The sequence below is a fragment of the Eublepharis macularius genome, chromosome 5, assembly GCF_028583425.1.
Source record: "Eublepharis macularius isolate TG4126 chromosome 5, MPM_Emac_v1.0, whole genome shotgun sequence".
In the NCBI taxonomy this organism is placed as follows: Eukaryota; Metazoa; Chordata; class Lepidosauria; order Squamata; family Eublepharidae; genus Eublepharis; species Eublepharis macularius.
In genome coordinates, this window is record NC_072794.1 from 95,940,144 (window position 1) to 95,957,428 (window position 17,285).

Sequence of the window (17,285 nt, forward strand, 5' to 3'; positions counted from 1 at the left end):
GGTATTCTCAGCGAGGGCAGGAACGTGGGTGAGGATAATAAATACTTTTTAATATTTACTATATATATATACTTTTAAGTTGTTACTTAACCCCTTTTGTTCCCCTGCTTGTTTGGGTTGAGTTTGTGGGGTTTCCCCCCCACCCCCCTTTTTTCTTCCTTGTTGCAAGTGATGCAGTTGAACCATTCATCCTTGTCCTGTTTGTTCACTGAAAATTATCAAGCTGTTCTTTCCCCTATATTTTCCCCATCAAAGCCAAAAGAATCTTGGGAAAGAGGACAGTGGTTCAGAAAGGATTAAAATAACCCTTTCTCTATTGCTACTAGTCTGTCTTCTTAAAACAGAGTTCCGGTGGCAGGACTGTGTAAAAAATTTTTAAAGTCAGTGCATGTAGTTGTGCCCTAAGTGGACATGAAAAGACTTGCTGACTGACCTAGCCAGCAGTTGATCAACTTTACTGGAATGATGAAATTAAACTCTGGCCATGATTGCTCTGTGCTTAGATTTTCGATCGGGTGTAAAAAGTTAACTAGAAGATGCTTCCAGGTATTGTATGGCTCCATCCCTCAGAGGTTTTGCCTGAGGACAAACCCCACATCTCCTTAGAATTTAGCTTTCAGTTGTGGTAATTCTGCAGCAGCCAGTCATACATGATGCAAATATTTGTCAAATACATGGGTGACACTATGATGTCATTACAGGTAATGTTGTCATCATGCTGGAACTGCTCTGGTATTTGGGGAAAAACTGTGGTTTGGCTGAAATATCAGAGCTTCACTAACAACATGATGATATCATTTCTGGGCATAAAGGAAGTGACATGGTTGCATCACTGGTAATGTCACAGAGTCAGCCGGAAGAGTCTGTTGGTAAGTCTCCCTCATTCCTTCCCCAACAAGCCAGACAGCTGAGTGGGGGTGGGGGGCACAGGATGTTACAGGCTGGGGGTGGAATATTTTCCACACTGACACAGGGCTAGCAATCCTTAGAATTACACACACAGCATGTTTCCAAGTTGATTGTGCTCTGATGTGCATATGCTTAAACCAGTTTGAGTGTTTGTACTGCTGCAAGCTTAATATGAGATTGTAGGATCCCTTAATTACAGGGTTATATATGTTGTTCTTGTTGATTAGTAGCTGCTGATATCCTTAGTCTCCTTTGTATTCCTGAAGTCTTTTTCTTAAAATAATAAGAGCTGTGCACAGTCATCTAGTCTGCCAATTATACTGCAGATTACTCCCTGCCAAGAGTAAAATCTGGATCAGTTTAATGCCTTGGCCAACTTCAGTGCTATTCATTTTCTTTGGCTTTCTCTGATTTTAGGGCAGATTGAAATGTCAGACTTAACAGCAATTCCTGGCTATGTGTGGCTGAAATCAAACCTTCATGTTAAAACCAAGGAAAGACTGGTGGGAGGTAGGTAGGTGGGTGGGTGGGGGCGGGAGAGGACATAGTTGCGATAATAAGCGTTTTGCTAAGATGGACAGGAACAATTGGTCATCCTTGTGGTACCACTGAAGTTTTCCTCCATTTCCTGGGTGGGGAAATCCCAATTTCAGATTTACTGGACTGCTATCTTCTTGGTTGACTTGTTTAAATTTCTGTTCTGCTGCTGTCACATTAACTTGTGCATAGTGTTTCAGCAAACCAGAAGCTAGGGAATTAACTTTCATGCTCCAAAACACATGAGCAAATTGGGACAAAGGGTCTACCTGCCAGCAGGAAAGGGAGTTTTTAAGGTTGCGATGTAACTTTGCTTCTTGCTGGAAAATGCCTTTGCAATTCCTTGTTTGCAGTGCCTGCTGTCTCAAAGTGCCATTAGGGAACCACTTACTAAAATTCTGGCTTGTTGATCTATGTAGATACTTTGCATTCAGTTTAAAAATTCAGTCCCACAGTTCATATTTTATAGTACTTTCATCAAAAATAACCAAGACACATTATCAAAAGCTTTCTCTGCATCCAAAAACATAAATGCTGTTTTTTCTCCTTGAGTTTTCAATTACATTGTATAGATATATAATGTTATCTCTCATATATCTCTTTGAAACAAAATCCTGTTTGATCTTCATGAATTATATCTGGAAATTTTCTTAATCTTGCTGCCATTATTGTTGTAAAAATTTTATAATCCACATTTAATAATGAGGTTGGTCTTGTTTTAACATTTTGTGTTTTATAGCTTTTTGTTTTTGTGGGTGGTTTCTTGCTGGTGTATTGTTTTTTTTTTTCAATTTTGAATTTTATGGTGGGCAGGAGAGTAAGCAGGATGTGTTCTGGTATGTTCGAATTTTAAGTGATTGTGTGCTCATCTTGAATTTTGTGTGCCTTTGTAAGCTCCTTTGAATCCTGTATTTTAGGAGACAAGCAGCATGCAAATATGTTAGATAAATAAATTTAAAATATGCATCCAACTGCACATGTGCAGAGAGGGGTGTGAACTGTGATGATTTTGAGCTCAATGAGTAGTTCATTTTAATAAATCAGCCATGTCTTCAGGAGATACATGCCTCTTCACTGGTGACAGAGAAATTATAGTTCATGGACTGTGCGGAATCAAAAGTGGCTGCAAGCTGCTTTTTTACATATTTATCAAGGCATAACATGGCTCTCACCCTGTGGCACTTGGCTACTGTGCAGGCACAAAGCTATTAAGAACAGTGTGTGAGACAAGCTCCAAACAAAAACATTGAGGTGATCCAATTACCTTTCATGTAAGCCAGGTGTTCAGTCAATATAAGGTTGCCTTGCGGTCAGATTTCTGTTGGAATTCGTAGCATCCTTAATGATTATCTATAGTTGCCAAAATTCCTTCTTAAAAGTATTTATTAAAGGAATAGGAACCTAACGTCTCAATGTATATGAACCTCAGTTCTTCATAAAATGGGATTAGTGGAAGGGTTTATTTGTTTGTTTGACAGAGAGGATTTCCTAAGAAAAGTTCCTTCAGTTCAAACCAACACTATAAAATGGTATTTTGAAAGAATAATGTATTATTGCATCACAAGTGACTTATGGTGAACCAATCTACAGGGTATTCAAGGCAAGAGATGAGCAAAAGTGGTTTGCCGTTGCCTTCTTCCATATAGCAACCCAGTCTGTCTTAGTGGTCTCCCATCCAAGTACTGACCATAGCTAACCTTGCATTGCTCCCAGATTCTAAGAAATTGTCATGGATATAGCTAGAACTATAGGGGAACAATTGCTGGATATGACCAACAAAGTCATTCAAGGTACTTTTGCATACAGAAACAGAAATCAGTGCACTTGCTTTACCGAAGCCAGTAAAATACCATAATTCTGAATTTTTTCCCTGCTTCGGGTAAGCTAGTCTAGGGTTGCCAAATTTCATAAAACATAAACCAGACCCTGGAGTTTATTGTTCACATGCAAAGTGCATGCGCACTTCCAAACCTGGTGTGATGATATCACTCTGGAGCAATGTCATCGCTGGCCAGTGCTCAGGAGGTCAGGCAGGTGAGTGGGCCTGCTGCTTCCCAGGCATACAGGAGGAGGCTGAGCCAGCTCATTGTTCCTCTGGTACTTGGACTGGCAGGTGGTCCTGCCGCTTCCCAGGCATGCAGGAAAAGGTCGGGTGCTGGAAGTACAGAAGAGGGGTGGAGGCAGAGGTTGAGCAGAAAGGCCTGCCAGTAATGCTGCCAGCTCATGGATACCCGTGACCAACTGCCTAGGGTTGCCAGATCCCCTTGACCCTCCTGACGGGAGAGGGAGGGTTTCCAGGTGCTCTCCAGTGGCAGGCAAACTCCCAGGGATTTGCCCCCTCATCTGCTGATCGCCCAGCGATCGGTGGGAGGTAGCAAGCTCCCGGAGGTTGCCCATCACCGGCAGGCACCTCAGGAATGTGAAGCATGCACACTCCCAACAAGCGTGGTGATGTCACTTCTGGAAGTGACGTCATTGTGCCGGCTGCAGGAGTATTCCTGTGCTTTGTTTGGGGCCAATTTGGGCCCCATGCAGAGTGCGGGAGTGCTCACGCAGCTGATGTGGGTGACGTCACTTCCAGAAGTGAGATCATCACACCTGTAAGGACCTCGTGCTGGGCCTGTAAGGACCTCATGCCCAACACAAGGTAAGTGCCAGGGACTCTACCCTCCCAGCAGGAGGGTAGAGGGACCTGGCAACCTAGGGATGGGGGACCGAGTGCTTACCTTTTTGCTGTTCCCATTGTTCACTTCGCATGCATGCCCCCACACCTCTGTGATGACATCATTTCCAGGAAGTGATGTTGTTGCGCTACCCTGGAAGTGTGCCCAAGAGGTCCATTCCCACATTACCCCCCCCCCCACCAGCCAGGTAAGTGGTGGGGAGGTGGAGGGTGGAAGCGGGGGATCTCCTCCCACTGGGGAAATGGGATCCATACAGGCACCCCTCCTCTCCCATGTTCAAACATACTGGACATTTTTGATATTTGGTATTTTAACCACATTTCCTCTAGACAGTCCCAGAAAAAAATTGACTTTCCAAGGGAAAACCAGACACCTGGCAACCATACTGAGGCCTCCTGGCATCCTGAATTCTCTTCTTGTATACATCATGATAGCAGTTGCAGGCCATAACATTCCAGTGATGTTCCACAATCAGAAAAGTTTCTAGATTGTAGCTTGAACATCCTCTAGACATGGAATTAACCTTCTTTCTCTCTTTGAATCGCTAATATTCTCTTTGAATTAAATCACAAAGATTTTCTTCTAAAATTACCTGTTAGTTTTCAAAGGCTATATTGGTAGCTGAAAACTGCAATAAAACCAATTCCATAGAGAATATACCAGGTTGGCTAGACCAGACATCTCCTAGCCAATGAAGACCCACAAGAGACATTTACTGAGCGACTTAACTGTCACAGCTATGAATCTGCTGAAATGAGAAACTTGAGAGTTAAATTATATTTGTTTCTCCTCCTAACAGGACCAGCTGGGCAGATGGAGGTTGTCGATCGGTTAAATCTTCCAGAACAAGCACTGCTGGTTGTAAAGAGACTTGTTGATGCTTTAGAAAAAGAAGGTATCTCACGTTAGAGTTTTCTTCAGGTTCTGCATTCTAAACCATGTCTCAGTATATATTATAAAATCATCCCAGCCCAATACATAAGACATTCATGGAACATCCAATGTGTGTGTGGATGTGGGGTGGGCCATCAGTGGTGAAGGAGGCCATCAGTGAAGGGCATGGGTAGCAGCCTCCTTCAGATTCCCTTCAGTGCACTTTGGACTTTACACGGATATGTTGTGTGTATCCAGCTAATAGCTCTGTTCAAGGCACACCAAGTATATCCAATATTTAATGGAGGGGAACTGGTACACTTAGTTGAACAGGGATTCACATACCTTATGACCATTCTGGAAATCAGTATTTAGAGGAGGGGGAGGTGCAAAGGAAGGGCAGAGGAGAAGCCAGTGGCTAGAATGATACTCAGAAGGTTTTGTTTATGTCTACCCCATGGCACAGATTGGTAAGCTGCAGTACTGCAGCCCAAGCTCTGCTCACAACCTGAGTTCGATCCTGGCAGAAGCCAGGTTCAGGTAACCAGCTCAAGGTTGACTCAGCCTTCCATCCTTCCAAGGTTGGTAAAGTGAGTACATATTTTCCTGGGGGTAAAGTGTAGATGACTGGCAAACCACCCTGTAACAAAAAGTCTGCCAAGAAAACATCATGATGCAACCTCCCTCCATGGGTCAGTAATGACTCGGTGCTTGCACAGGGGACTAACTTTACCTACTCACTGTGGAGCTCACACACATTGCCAGCAGTGCCATTGCTAGACTTTCATGCTATTTTTGGCATTGGTGGCAATACACCGAAACTAACAGTTGTACTTGGTAGCATTGCAGAGGATTTATTTATTTGTTGGAATCCTTTCCTTCCTCCCAAGAGATCAGGGTGGTGTATATGCTTATGTTCCTGCCTTTTAACCTCCAACAGTCCTATGAGGAAGGTTAGACTGCAACAGTATGACTGGCCGAAAGTCACCCGGTGAGATTCAAGGTAAAGTGGGTCTTTCAACCTGGGTCTGCCAGTTCTAGGTACCTTTCACACTTGTACTTTACAGAGTTTCCGCACCTGTTTTGCATCCCATGTTTGCAGTGGTTTCACACTTGCAAGCTAGTCATGGGATGCAGTGCCACGCTTAGTCTGCGGTATCCCTGATTTTTCCTGCTGCGGATATACCGCAATGTTATTTTGAATCCGCTGCTGACTCGCGGCTGGCCCGATTAATGCCAGTGTGAACACTTTTTCCTCTTTTTGCTTCTCTCCCCCCTTCTCCTTTTCCTCAGGAGCTTATTGGTCTGTGCAGATCTGACCACACCCACTCTCCTCAACTCCCAAACCGCTTTGTCCACCCCTTATTTTAATGTTTCAGCATTTAGTGGCAGTGCGGCAAAGCATCCCTGGCCCACCCAGCTAGCTGGCAGCAGGGAGCTAGGTGCCTGCCTGGCCTGTCCCGAGCAGAGAAAGCAGAGCGCAGAGAGGGAGGCGGGCAGACCCAGGGTTGCGAAGTGGAAGTGCACGCACTCACCCTCTGCGCCCTGGTGCCTCTGTCTGAGTGACACCCTTGAAAAACTTGGGCTTGGCTTAGCAGACAGCCCTGGCTGGGGGGGGGGGCACTTTGGCCGCACAGCACACAAGGCACTCGGTGCATGGTCTGGGCTGAGCTGACTTTAATTTTTGCTCAGCTGCCTCTTGTCCTTGCCAAGTGCTGGCGAGTTTGTGAACTGGGGATTATCTTTGGCCCGGAGCAAAGGAGGGGAGAATGCTGCTGGGAATGAGCAAGGGGCATTGGGAACTCTCTCTCTCTCTGGCAAGGCCTCCGCTCAGCCTCTCCTCTCTTCTGGCTCCCATCCTTGTGTCCCACCCCCACCCCACATCCTGCTGCTGCAGCTTCCTCTTAAGCGTCCTCATTACATTTGAGCTGTTTGCTTCTCTTCACTGCCCTCTCCTTTTCCTTGAGCTGATTAGTCTGTGTGGATCTAATAAAATCCACCCTCCTCAGCACCCCGTCCACTTAATTTTTTTTTTGTATTTCTAAAGGCCAGTAACATTTCAGTGTTGTACATCTTTTTTAAAATCAATGGATAGAAAGCAATGCTCTTACATTACCGCTGTTAGGGGGGAAAGTGCCATGGGAAATCATCACCAGTAGATATGCTTTCTGGCTCTGCAAAGAACCACACATTTCCCTTTTTATTTTTAATGCTCAATATAAATGATAATGATGGCCTTAAAAATGGCATTTGAACAAACGTGGGGAGTCTTTCTGCAAAAAGATCACCACACCTCAGCTATTCAGGGTTCATGTGATCATGTGAGACCAATGGTGGCTGGAAAATTTGCTGGGTGGGAACAATCAGCTCTCAACACCCCTTGACGCTATTTTCAAATGTGAAAAATTAGGGTGCAAAAATGGCTGCACAGTATTGATGTGCATAGGAAGGGGTGGGGTTTCAAGTGGTAATGTCACAACGTTACAACACATACACAAACTTTTATTTAAAAGGGTGGCATGAATTCCAAAGCCTACAAAATCTGCAACAAAACCAGGGCTTCAAACCAAGTGTGAAACAAAATGCAGGACACCAATTCGAAACTTCTTGGACAGTGTGAAATGCACAGATGCCAAGCCAAATCTGTTGCGATTGTGTTGACACCTTGGAAATGGCATGTTCACCCATGAGTGTGAAATGTACCCTAGTCTAAGTCTAATACTCTAATCACTAGATCATACTGGTGCAACTTTGTTGTTTGCTTATGGGGTATAGCTTCTATTCTGGTATGCTGCTGTGCCTCTTATGAACACAATTCTCCCAAAGCTGAAACTATGGCTCAGGGGTCGCCATCATGGTGCTCATGGGTGCTGTGGCATCCGTGGACATCTTACCTGTTGCCTGCCAAGTGTTTTTAGAAAGTGGATGGGGCCAGATGGGGCTTTTGCCCAGCAAGTTTCTGATTGGCCATTGGAGAACTGATTGGCTGTGCAGGTTTTTAAAAATGTTTCTTTAGTAGCAGCTGCCACCACAGCAGAAGGATCTTCACTATGTTACTGAAGGTAAGCTGCAGCAGCCATTTTGTGGCTGGCTCCACCTTCTGTGGCAGCCATTTTATGGCTGAACCCACCACACTAGGCTTGCCATATTAGGGACACTTACATTGGCAACACTGCTGACATCACATGTATGACCCCTTGTCCCTGCCCTCACCCAGCTGTCCTGCCAGTTGCCAGGCTCAGCCACACTATGTTAAAATTCCAAAAATGATTGTAGGCTCAAAAAGGTTGGGGATGCCTCCTGTAACTGATACATTGATAGATTGGAGACTATGGGTTCAAAGAATCAAATAATTCCTTCCACAGAGCTCCCAAATTTAAACATTTGGTATCCACAGCAGCAAGTTCCAAAGTAAAATATTTTATCAGCTACTGTAGGTACAATTGATAGCCAAGCCTGATCATTAGTCATAAAATAATAACCTGTAGCTACAAGGCACTCAATAGATGGCTAGATCCATTAACAAGTATGGGTGGAAAGAATGGCAGTCTACTCTTAAGACCCTGAAAAGAGTCTTCCTAGTTCTGAAAGATGTTGAATGGAAAGAAGTTTCCTGAGTTCTCCAAGCAGGCCAAGCCTAATGCCTAGAATATTATTCACTGATAGCATGGGTATGAAAATAGAAGCCCCAAAGTATAATTTTCCCACAATACTTGCAGTTTTTCTCAAGCTTGCTAAAGTGAGAGTTACCATTATTGACTCTCCAGTCAAATTATCAGAGAATAGTTTGGTGATTTGGGTGGTTTTATTTTTGGACTTGTAAAAATATAAAACCTGAATTCTTCTTCTAAACGTGCACACATATACTTAGATCCCATGTAGATTTCCCCAGACACAAGGAGAGGGGGCAGTTTTCCCAGTCTCTCTCAGGAGAGCTCTGATTTCATCTCAAAATATTCCTGAGGGTCCCTGACACTCCTGTAGCAGGATCGGGGGGATTTAGATCACAGGAGGGGGGAATCAATGACATGCCTCTGGAAATCTATATGAGATCCATCCTACTAACTTCTGCAAGGATATCATCAATTTTAAAGGTAATATTTGGATACTCCATCCCCCAATTTTAAAATACCATTAGTGCATAATGTCAGTGGACCATCATGACATCACCAGCTTCTGAAGGTAATGATTCAGAATTGTCAGTTATGGCTACTGCAAAGCAGGCCGATTATTTTACTTTTCAAAAATTGGTAAGGTTAACAGGAAAATGGCCCTGATATTTTCAGCCAGTTTTACCAGCACCTAAAACTGACCTTTGCCCCCACCCAGTGGTGGGTATCATTCCTGTTATTTGCATGACAATGGCCTCAGTAAAGGACAAGTAGAGTAGTGGACTGCCATTTATGACTTTTAGACAGTCCCCTGATGTGTCTGTTATAGTAAGCTTTTTCACTGTTTCTCCTCTTCTGATCCTCCATACCATCTTATAATCATGCTACTAATGCATCTTTTACCACACTTTAGCATGTGGCAACCACAGCATGTGTCCTACAAGTAAATGCAAATAGTAGACCCCCAATGCTTTGGCAGGGGTGATATAAAACTGAGAAGCTTGGAAGGAGGTAATTTGCAGCAAAGAGCAGCAGGTTTGGAAAGGTAAAAAATTAAGTATCCCACTTACACGCACCTGCTATTCCTCTGCTTCACATTGCTTCCTCCTGAAACCACTTCCCTGAAAAGGGGTGGGGGGAGGAGTCAATGCAAGTGCTTACCTATAACATGCAGTTAGGCCTTGGGTCTTGCACTTTATGATAAATGTCATGCTGATTTTTGCCTTAATCTTTTGTTTTTACAGGATTAGATAATGAAGCACTTTACAGATCCTCTCCCAGTTCCTTTTGTAACCCTCAACTCAAGCAGACACTTCTGAGAGGTAAGATCTGGATATGGAGCTCCATGAGATACTTTGAGACAAGTTTCAGGCATTTGGAAGTCTTTTTTTGCAAGTAGTCCCATAGCTGTGCATGATTCATCCAGAACCGCAACCATTACCTAAATATGAATATCTGTATCTATTAGGGTTGCCAGTTCCAGGTAGGGAAATGCCTAGGGAGATCTGGTTGTTTTAAATTAGTGTCATGGTTCTAGTCGGAGCTTTGAAGAAAGAAAAAGAGTGTATTGTCGAAGGCTTTCATGGCCGGAGAACGATGGTTGTTGTGGGTTTTCCGGGCTGTATTGCCGTGGTCTTGGCATTGTAGTTCCTGACGTTTCACCAGCAGCTGTGGCTGGCATCTTCAGAGGTGTAGAGATCTCTGTCTTTTGGTGCTACACCTCTGAAGATGCCAGCCACAGCTGCTGGCGAAACGTCAGGAACTACAATGCCAAGACCACGGCAATACAGCCCGGAAAACCCACAACAACCAAGAAAAAGAGTATTGCAGAGCTCCAGGAGGGAAGAGAGCCGCATGGGAGTGTCCCACTGGGGAGATCCAGATTCAAGCTGTCAAGGACTCCAGAGTCCACAGGTTCAGGGGGAGCCTGTCCAGGGTCTACTTGCCCCACCGCCAGGTTCCCACTAAATCCTAGCACTGGAGCTGGGAACCAAAGCCCCAGGCTGTACCTGGGAAATCAGCTATGCTGAATTCCAACCAAAAAGTTACATAGGTCGCATGTGACCCAAGTAGGTCAAGGGACTATACGGGATTGAAACCACCAACCAATGAATCACCACACAGATGTAAAATATATATTTTTGTTTATTATAAAGTCAGTAAAACACTAAATCTAGGAAGTGTCCATAGATGGATAAATAAAATAACAAAGACTAGTTAACCTGAAATCTAAACATACCTGACGGAATCAAATTGTCAGTATAACGGAATTCAGCATCAGAGTTTCCAGGAATCAGAGCATGATAGTAAGTCCAAGAGGCCAAGAGCAAGGAGTCATATCTAGACTCCAACTCAGGACAAAGGAATAACTGACTGAACCATTTTTATCCCATTTTGGCCAGCAACAGGTAGTGACTTGATGGGCCGATCCAGGCTTGGCAGTGACACGTGAAGATGGCCCTCTTCAGCTGTCATGCCAACTTATTAGAGCACTAGTTCCCTGAGATCCAATTGGCCTTGGGTCTAGAGCTAGATCCAAGCTAGAGTTGAGAAATGGAACACTATACTGCATACTATAAAGGCTGGTGAAGAAGCAGGGTACAGCGAAAGGGGGAACCATCGAAGCCAGCTTACCCATTGCCACTCTCCCACTGGGAGCTCCCTCGGGGGCAGTACAGTGGTTAGAAACAGCGTTGCCACATATAAATGTTTTTTGTGGCTATGGAGGTTCTGTGCCTGTGAAAAGTAATGAAAATAACATGACCATAAGTGTTGTGGTTTACTGTTTGATGGACTGAACTCTTTAATTGTATATCGATTGACAATAAGAACTTATGTGATTGAGTATATTGTATGGTCTTCTTGGGTTGATTGGTTCCCCCCTTCTTTGGCATTGTGTTTTAAAGACCATTCCCTCATTATATTGCCGTCCAGCAACAGGTAGTGACTTGATGGGCCAATCCAGGCTTGGCAGTGACACGTGAAGATGGCCCTCTTCAGCTGAGTCGTGCCAACTTATTAGAGCACTAGTTCCTTGAGATCCAATTGGCCTTGCCAGCCTTGGGGGCCTCAGCTCCCCTTCTTAGCAGTTTCAAGGTAGCCTCACACCTGTGAGAGAGAAATCAGGCTTCGAGATGTCTCTGGAAATTAGTTGATTCTTTTAACCAGTGCTTTCTTAGAAGACTTTAGACTCCGGCCAGGAAGGCATAACATTTTAACATGTCATGGGCCCAGACTAAGGTTGCCAGGTGTCCAGTTTTTACCTGGACAGTCAGGTATTTTCTTGGATTGTCTGGGGGAAATGTCCTGAAAATACAGGCCAGCTCCCCAGTGCCTACCCCTGGCTACATGGCCATGCTGCTGAGAGAATTGGAGGCTGGGACCTGCGTGGCCCCAAAAGTGACATCATCGTGCTGGGGGTGGGAGCACACGCACACAAAGATCAGTCTTAAAATGAATCCCACCCACCCCCTCTCTCCAGGGTCTGTTATTTTTCCGGAGCCCATATAGAAACCTTTGACCAAAACGGGCTTGGTTCTTCAAACGTTTCTGCGCAAACATGATACTCACTCAATAGCCCAGGGAAAGTTTACTGTGTCAAACCTTGTTTCTTCAAAGGAAAGTTCTTCACCTAGTAGTTGTAGGATCTAATATGAATTATAGGATCTAATCTAATATGCATGACAGGATTGTTTGAAGATTACAAAACTAAAATAATTCTAAGGATTGCTGGATTTCTGATTTATTTCTTTATTTTTAAAATATGTGTATTTCTTTTTGCCCAATGAGCTTGCAAGGTAGTTCACAATAAACAAATATATTCAGTCAGCAGCAGTCATGGATCAGATAAGTATAAAGCATCTGATTGTACTATTATCATTGGTAGTAACTGGGTAGTAAGAGTAATATCAATAATGTGCAGTCCATAATGCATATACACAGTAGACAGGTTGGTGAACTTTTGTTTTTAATTTTTAAGAATTTTTTTTGATATTGAGTGCTTCCTTAGTATGTTTCTAAGGTCCTCATGCAATAGCAGTAAACAAAAAACAGGACATAAATGCATGCTCTAACTATTTCAAGAACATTTTGCTTCTTCTTCTTTTTTTGAAGACTGTTTATAGCATTTTTTTCTGTTTAAAGTAATGGGTTTTAAGAATGAGCAACAAACTATTAAAAGTACAGGGAGAGGAAAACAAAGCTAGGTTGAGGATCTCTGTCCAGATGAGTTGATAGGATCCATATCACCAAGTCTAGATATATTTTTCACACATGCTGAACAATGCACTCTGAAACTGGATTTTATTGTGTGAAATGGTAAAAGCCACTTGCAAACAATGACTAAAGTGCACTGGAAGTATATTATTCAGCATGTGTGAAAATGTAGCCCAATCTTGTCAGATCTCAGATGCTTGGATGGGAGACCACCAAGGAAGTCTAGAGTCACTAGTCAGAAACAGGCAATGGAAAAACACCTCTGAACATCTCTTGCCTTGAAAACCCCGTGGGGTTGCCATAAATCAACTGCAACATGATGGGGGCGGGGGGGGCGGGGAGATTACATACATTAATTTCTTAAAGAACCCAAAAAAGAAATAGTTGACTAAATAAAAGTATGGAATTTGTCATTAGTATCATCTTTTGTACCGGAAGACTGGAGAAAGCTCCGTTCCTTGCCAATTTTAAAAAAGAAATTGGAGAGGGAAGGTGCCACAAGAACTATTGTTTCCACATATGCTCCCTTTCACATATATCCTTAGACACATGTTGACTCTCAGACTTATGTTTGGGACATTCACCCAGAACTACAACCAGTTTGGGGGAATTAAGTTCAGTGTGAGAGGAAACTTCTTCCTGCTTTCACAGCCTGGCTATCTTGGAAAACTAAGTATAATAACAATGAGGGAAAGTGGTCCCCAATACACACTAAACAAAGGAGGAAATTCCTAAGAGACCACTAATACAATAATGAAGATTGTCTCAATATAAATAAATACAATTTATAGGTCAAACCAAGTGTAGCAATATTTTGGTCAAAACATATGTAATAATATAATATCTTTCTACTACAATTGAGCAATGGTTTGTTCATATCACAACCAGAGCCTGTGGAGAAACTAGTCAATTATCACAATGTCCCTTTCAGGTAAGTATCAATCATCTGTTGATTTCAATAATTGTCTCTTTGATATGTTTTTCTGTTTTTAGGCAGGATTTCTGCTGATATCCAACGATGGGTGAGTATGCTCCAGGAGGAAAAATAGTTGCAACAACTGCCCAGGAGATTTGGGAATTTTTCCTCCTGGAACATACCCATCGTTGGATATCAGTGGAAATCCTGCCTAAAAACAGAAAAACATATCAAAGAGCCAATTATTGAAATCAACAGATGATTGATACTTACCTGAAAGGGACATTGTGATAATTGACTAGTAATGTGATTTCTCCACAGGCTCTGGTTGTGATATGGACAAACCATTGCTCAATTGTAGTAGAAGGATATTACATGATTACATATGTTTTGACCAAAATATTGCTACACTTGGTTTGACCTATAAATTGTATTTATTTATACTGAGACAATCTTCATTATTGTATTAGTGGTCTCTTAGGAATTTCCTCCTTTGTTTATAGTGTAACTTGGAAAACTGACATACTTACCAGTTAGGGGAAGCAGAATATGAGAGTTAGGTTTAGGAATCTTTAACTGGATAGTGTGCAGGCAAACTCAAAGTGCCTCTAAGAGGCCACCAGTAACCATGGAACAACCAGATCTTTTCCAAAACAAAGTTTAGAATTTATTGAGAGAAATACAGAGGTACAGGCATTAGAAAGGTACTCAAGCATAAGAACAGTGGAATTGTTATGTTCAGAAGGACAGACCTATGAAGAGTTACCTGAGAGGAAAGAACAGAGCTGGCATCAGCATACTTTAAAGCAGGCAGCTGCTGGTGCTCAGGGCTTCCGGTGGGACCCACTGCTGCTGATTCCTCACCCATACATCTCTTGATGCCCACACTCACACCTTTCCCCTGTGTGCTTGCAAGTGCTTTGTCACCCATGCCGCTGGCTGCATATGCAGCATGTTGATGGTGCACACAGCAACAATGCACCTGGTGGCCATGTCAATGGCACTTCCAGCTGTACCCACTGCCCAGCAACATCAAGGGTGCAAGTGGTGTGAACATGAACTTGGGTGTGGGGGGGACTGGTAGTGGGCATGGGGGCCCCTAGGCACTCTCTTCTCAGGCCTCCTCCCCAAAAAATATAGCACCAGCCCTGAGAGAGAGAGCCAAGACTCTGGCTGAGTGAGAAGTCTGCATCAGGGAACAGCTATGAAGAGGAGTGAGGGAGTTTTTAAGAGAAAGGGACCAAACAAAGAAGGATCCTCAGTCTGCTAAGCTGAGTAGAGTCCAAAAGTCCCAGGAAATAAAATTTGTTGGTTCTGAAAGAAAAGAGCAGAGTTGGCAGCCTCTGAGTCAGCAGCGGGGATTAGACTGCAAAGTTTTGACTGGCAGAGCAGTGATAGTTACAGGAGCCAGCACAAAAGAGTATCACAGAAAGAACTGTAAAGTCCAGGGATTCTGGGTGAGTCCAGGATGAAAATCTATGGATTTCCTGGCTGTGACTGAGTTAAAGGGGGAACTTCCCAGAAAGGTAGTAAAATGTGATTGTATCCAGGCAGGGTAGACTAAAGAACTGGCAAGGTGGTAGAAGACAGTCAGGCAATATCAGTAAAAGGTAATCTAGTTTGATGTTTGATGGTAATAAGATTTTGATGGTAATAAGATTTTGCACTCAGGAAGTCTTGCATTTGCTGATGAAATTACATTAATACACCAAAGTGGGTACCCAGCTCTGAAAGCCCCCATAGCAATGGATAGGCATGCAGCTGTCCCGTCAGTGAATCAGTCTCCTTCCCAAGGTTTGAGCCACTTGTTAGCATAGCCTGACTCAGGAGAACCATGTCCTCACCTTCTCCAAAGCAAGGCATTGCAAGTACCTAAAATGGCTGCCAAGGCAAATTGAACCTAAATGGAGTTGGGGCAGATAGCACACAAGGTAAGTCACTGTCTTCTTAGCATTTGTTGGGGGTGTCAACATGTAGACAAGAGTGACCTGGTAGACACTGTATGCTGGGATTTCCAAAAAGGTGTTTGACATGGTGACTCACCAAATGTTTCTGAATAAAGTTATGCATAAAAATACTTACATTTAGTTTCATCTGCTAAGTGCAAAGTGTTGTACATCAGGGCAAAATATTTTCACATATACAATCCAGTGAACTCCAGTGGCAGACCAATAAAAAGACCTTAGGAGTCTGGATGTTTGGTTGCTGAAAATATCGGTTGGGTGTACAGTGGTGATTTTAAAAAGGCAAATTCCATGCTAAGGGTAATCAGGAAAGGGACTGAGATTTAAACTCCCAATATGGTTTTATAACATGTCCATATAGGATGGTATGAATCCATCACCAGCTTATAAGTTGAAAGGGAAGCTGGGCCCCTCCTTTACATTTACTTGACATTTTATACTTTTTTTTTTTACTGGTTGGAATGTCTTCTCATGGTACAAAACCAGTACCTAGCATATGTCAAATCCTGCTTTATAAATTAACATTTAAAAAAACAGATACAATTACAAGCAGCAACTTGGATGTCTCCTTACAGCTTACTGCCCCATGGCTATATTAAAGATGAGTTATCTCACTACTTGAATTGGATTGGAGCTAGTGGATGAACTGGGGAGATCAAGCAGAAGGGAACATGCTAAAATATTGACCCAATGAGTCCACATAGTAGTTTACAAAAATCCATAGTTTGAATAATACGAAGTTTCAAAGAATAGGAAATGAAGTGTAGAATCTTAATTGCATAGTGGGGACTTTGACTTTTCACACTAGTTTGTAGTAGATTTTTATTAAGACTTCTGCATTGTATTATATTCTCAAGGACACAACAGCTCCGATCAGCAAGACATCTTGGGTTCCTTTTCCCCATCATGATTTATCCTGTTATGTACATATTCTTTATAGTCTCTTTCTAAAATTCTTTTGATTTTTGACCCTTGAATATCTCACCGCTATGTGGTATAATTTTTGCCTAGATTTTTAAAGCAAGCAGCTGTTTTTAAGGAAGCAATTTTAAAACTTTGGCCAGAAGGTGGCACTGTGGTATCAGGTAGCACGGCAGTTAGCTGTTTTCTAGGCTGACTGTGACAGGCAGTAGGGTGCCTTGGAACAGTCGGCAGATCCTCCCTCCTCTTACCTGTGCTGGTTCCTCTCTGCCCTGTTGCCTTTGAGTGGATGCTGTTTGCAATGATGTGGAGGATGCAGTGTCAAGCTCAAGCAGACAGGCTCTCTGACAGCACAAGCCCAGAGGCTGTCATGCCAGGATAGGTTGCTATGGAGAGGAATCTGACGGGATGTCTATATAAAGAAACATGAGCTCATCCATCCTCAGCAGAACTAAGAAACCAAGTCCCAAGATACCTCATTCTCTGCAGCGAGGCACATGGAAGTAGCAGCAAAACATTCTCACATTCTGCAGATAGTGAAGCACAGGCAAAGGTCGTCTGATCTCATCTGCAGGCCAAACTGCACTAGAGTTTTCAAGCTGGGCCAGGCTCATGGGGCCCAGGCTCTGACAAAGGCCAGCAGGTGAGTGAAAGC

At 43.2% G+C, this 17,285-nt stretch overlaps 1 protein-coding gene across 3 annotated transcripts in view; it reads left to right on the forward strand.

The window, feature by feature from the left end:
• Nucleotides 1–10,261, forward strand: part of LOC129331258 (phosphatidylinositol 3-kinase regulatory subunit beta-like) — a 28,940-nt gene extending 18,679 nt beyond the window's left edge. For 2 of the 3 annotated variants that reach the window (XM_054981703.1, XM_054981702.1), the window contains exons 3-4: nucleotides 4,930–5,025; nucleotides 9,859–10,261. In XM_054981703.1, coding sequence (XP_054837678.1) covers nucleotides 4,930–5,025; nucleotides 9,859–10,013 — 251 coding nt within the window. In that variant the 3' untranslated portion in view covers nucleotides 10,014–10,261. Of the gene's footprint in view, nucleotides 1–4,929; nucleotides 5,026–5,893; nucleotides 6,007–9,858 lie in introns of all 3 variants that reach the window. The other variant, XM_054981704.1, reaches the window with a different exon arrangement.
• The last annotated feature ends 7,024 nt before the right edge of the window (nucleotides 10,262–17,285 follow it).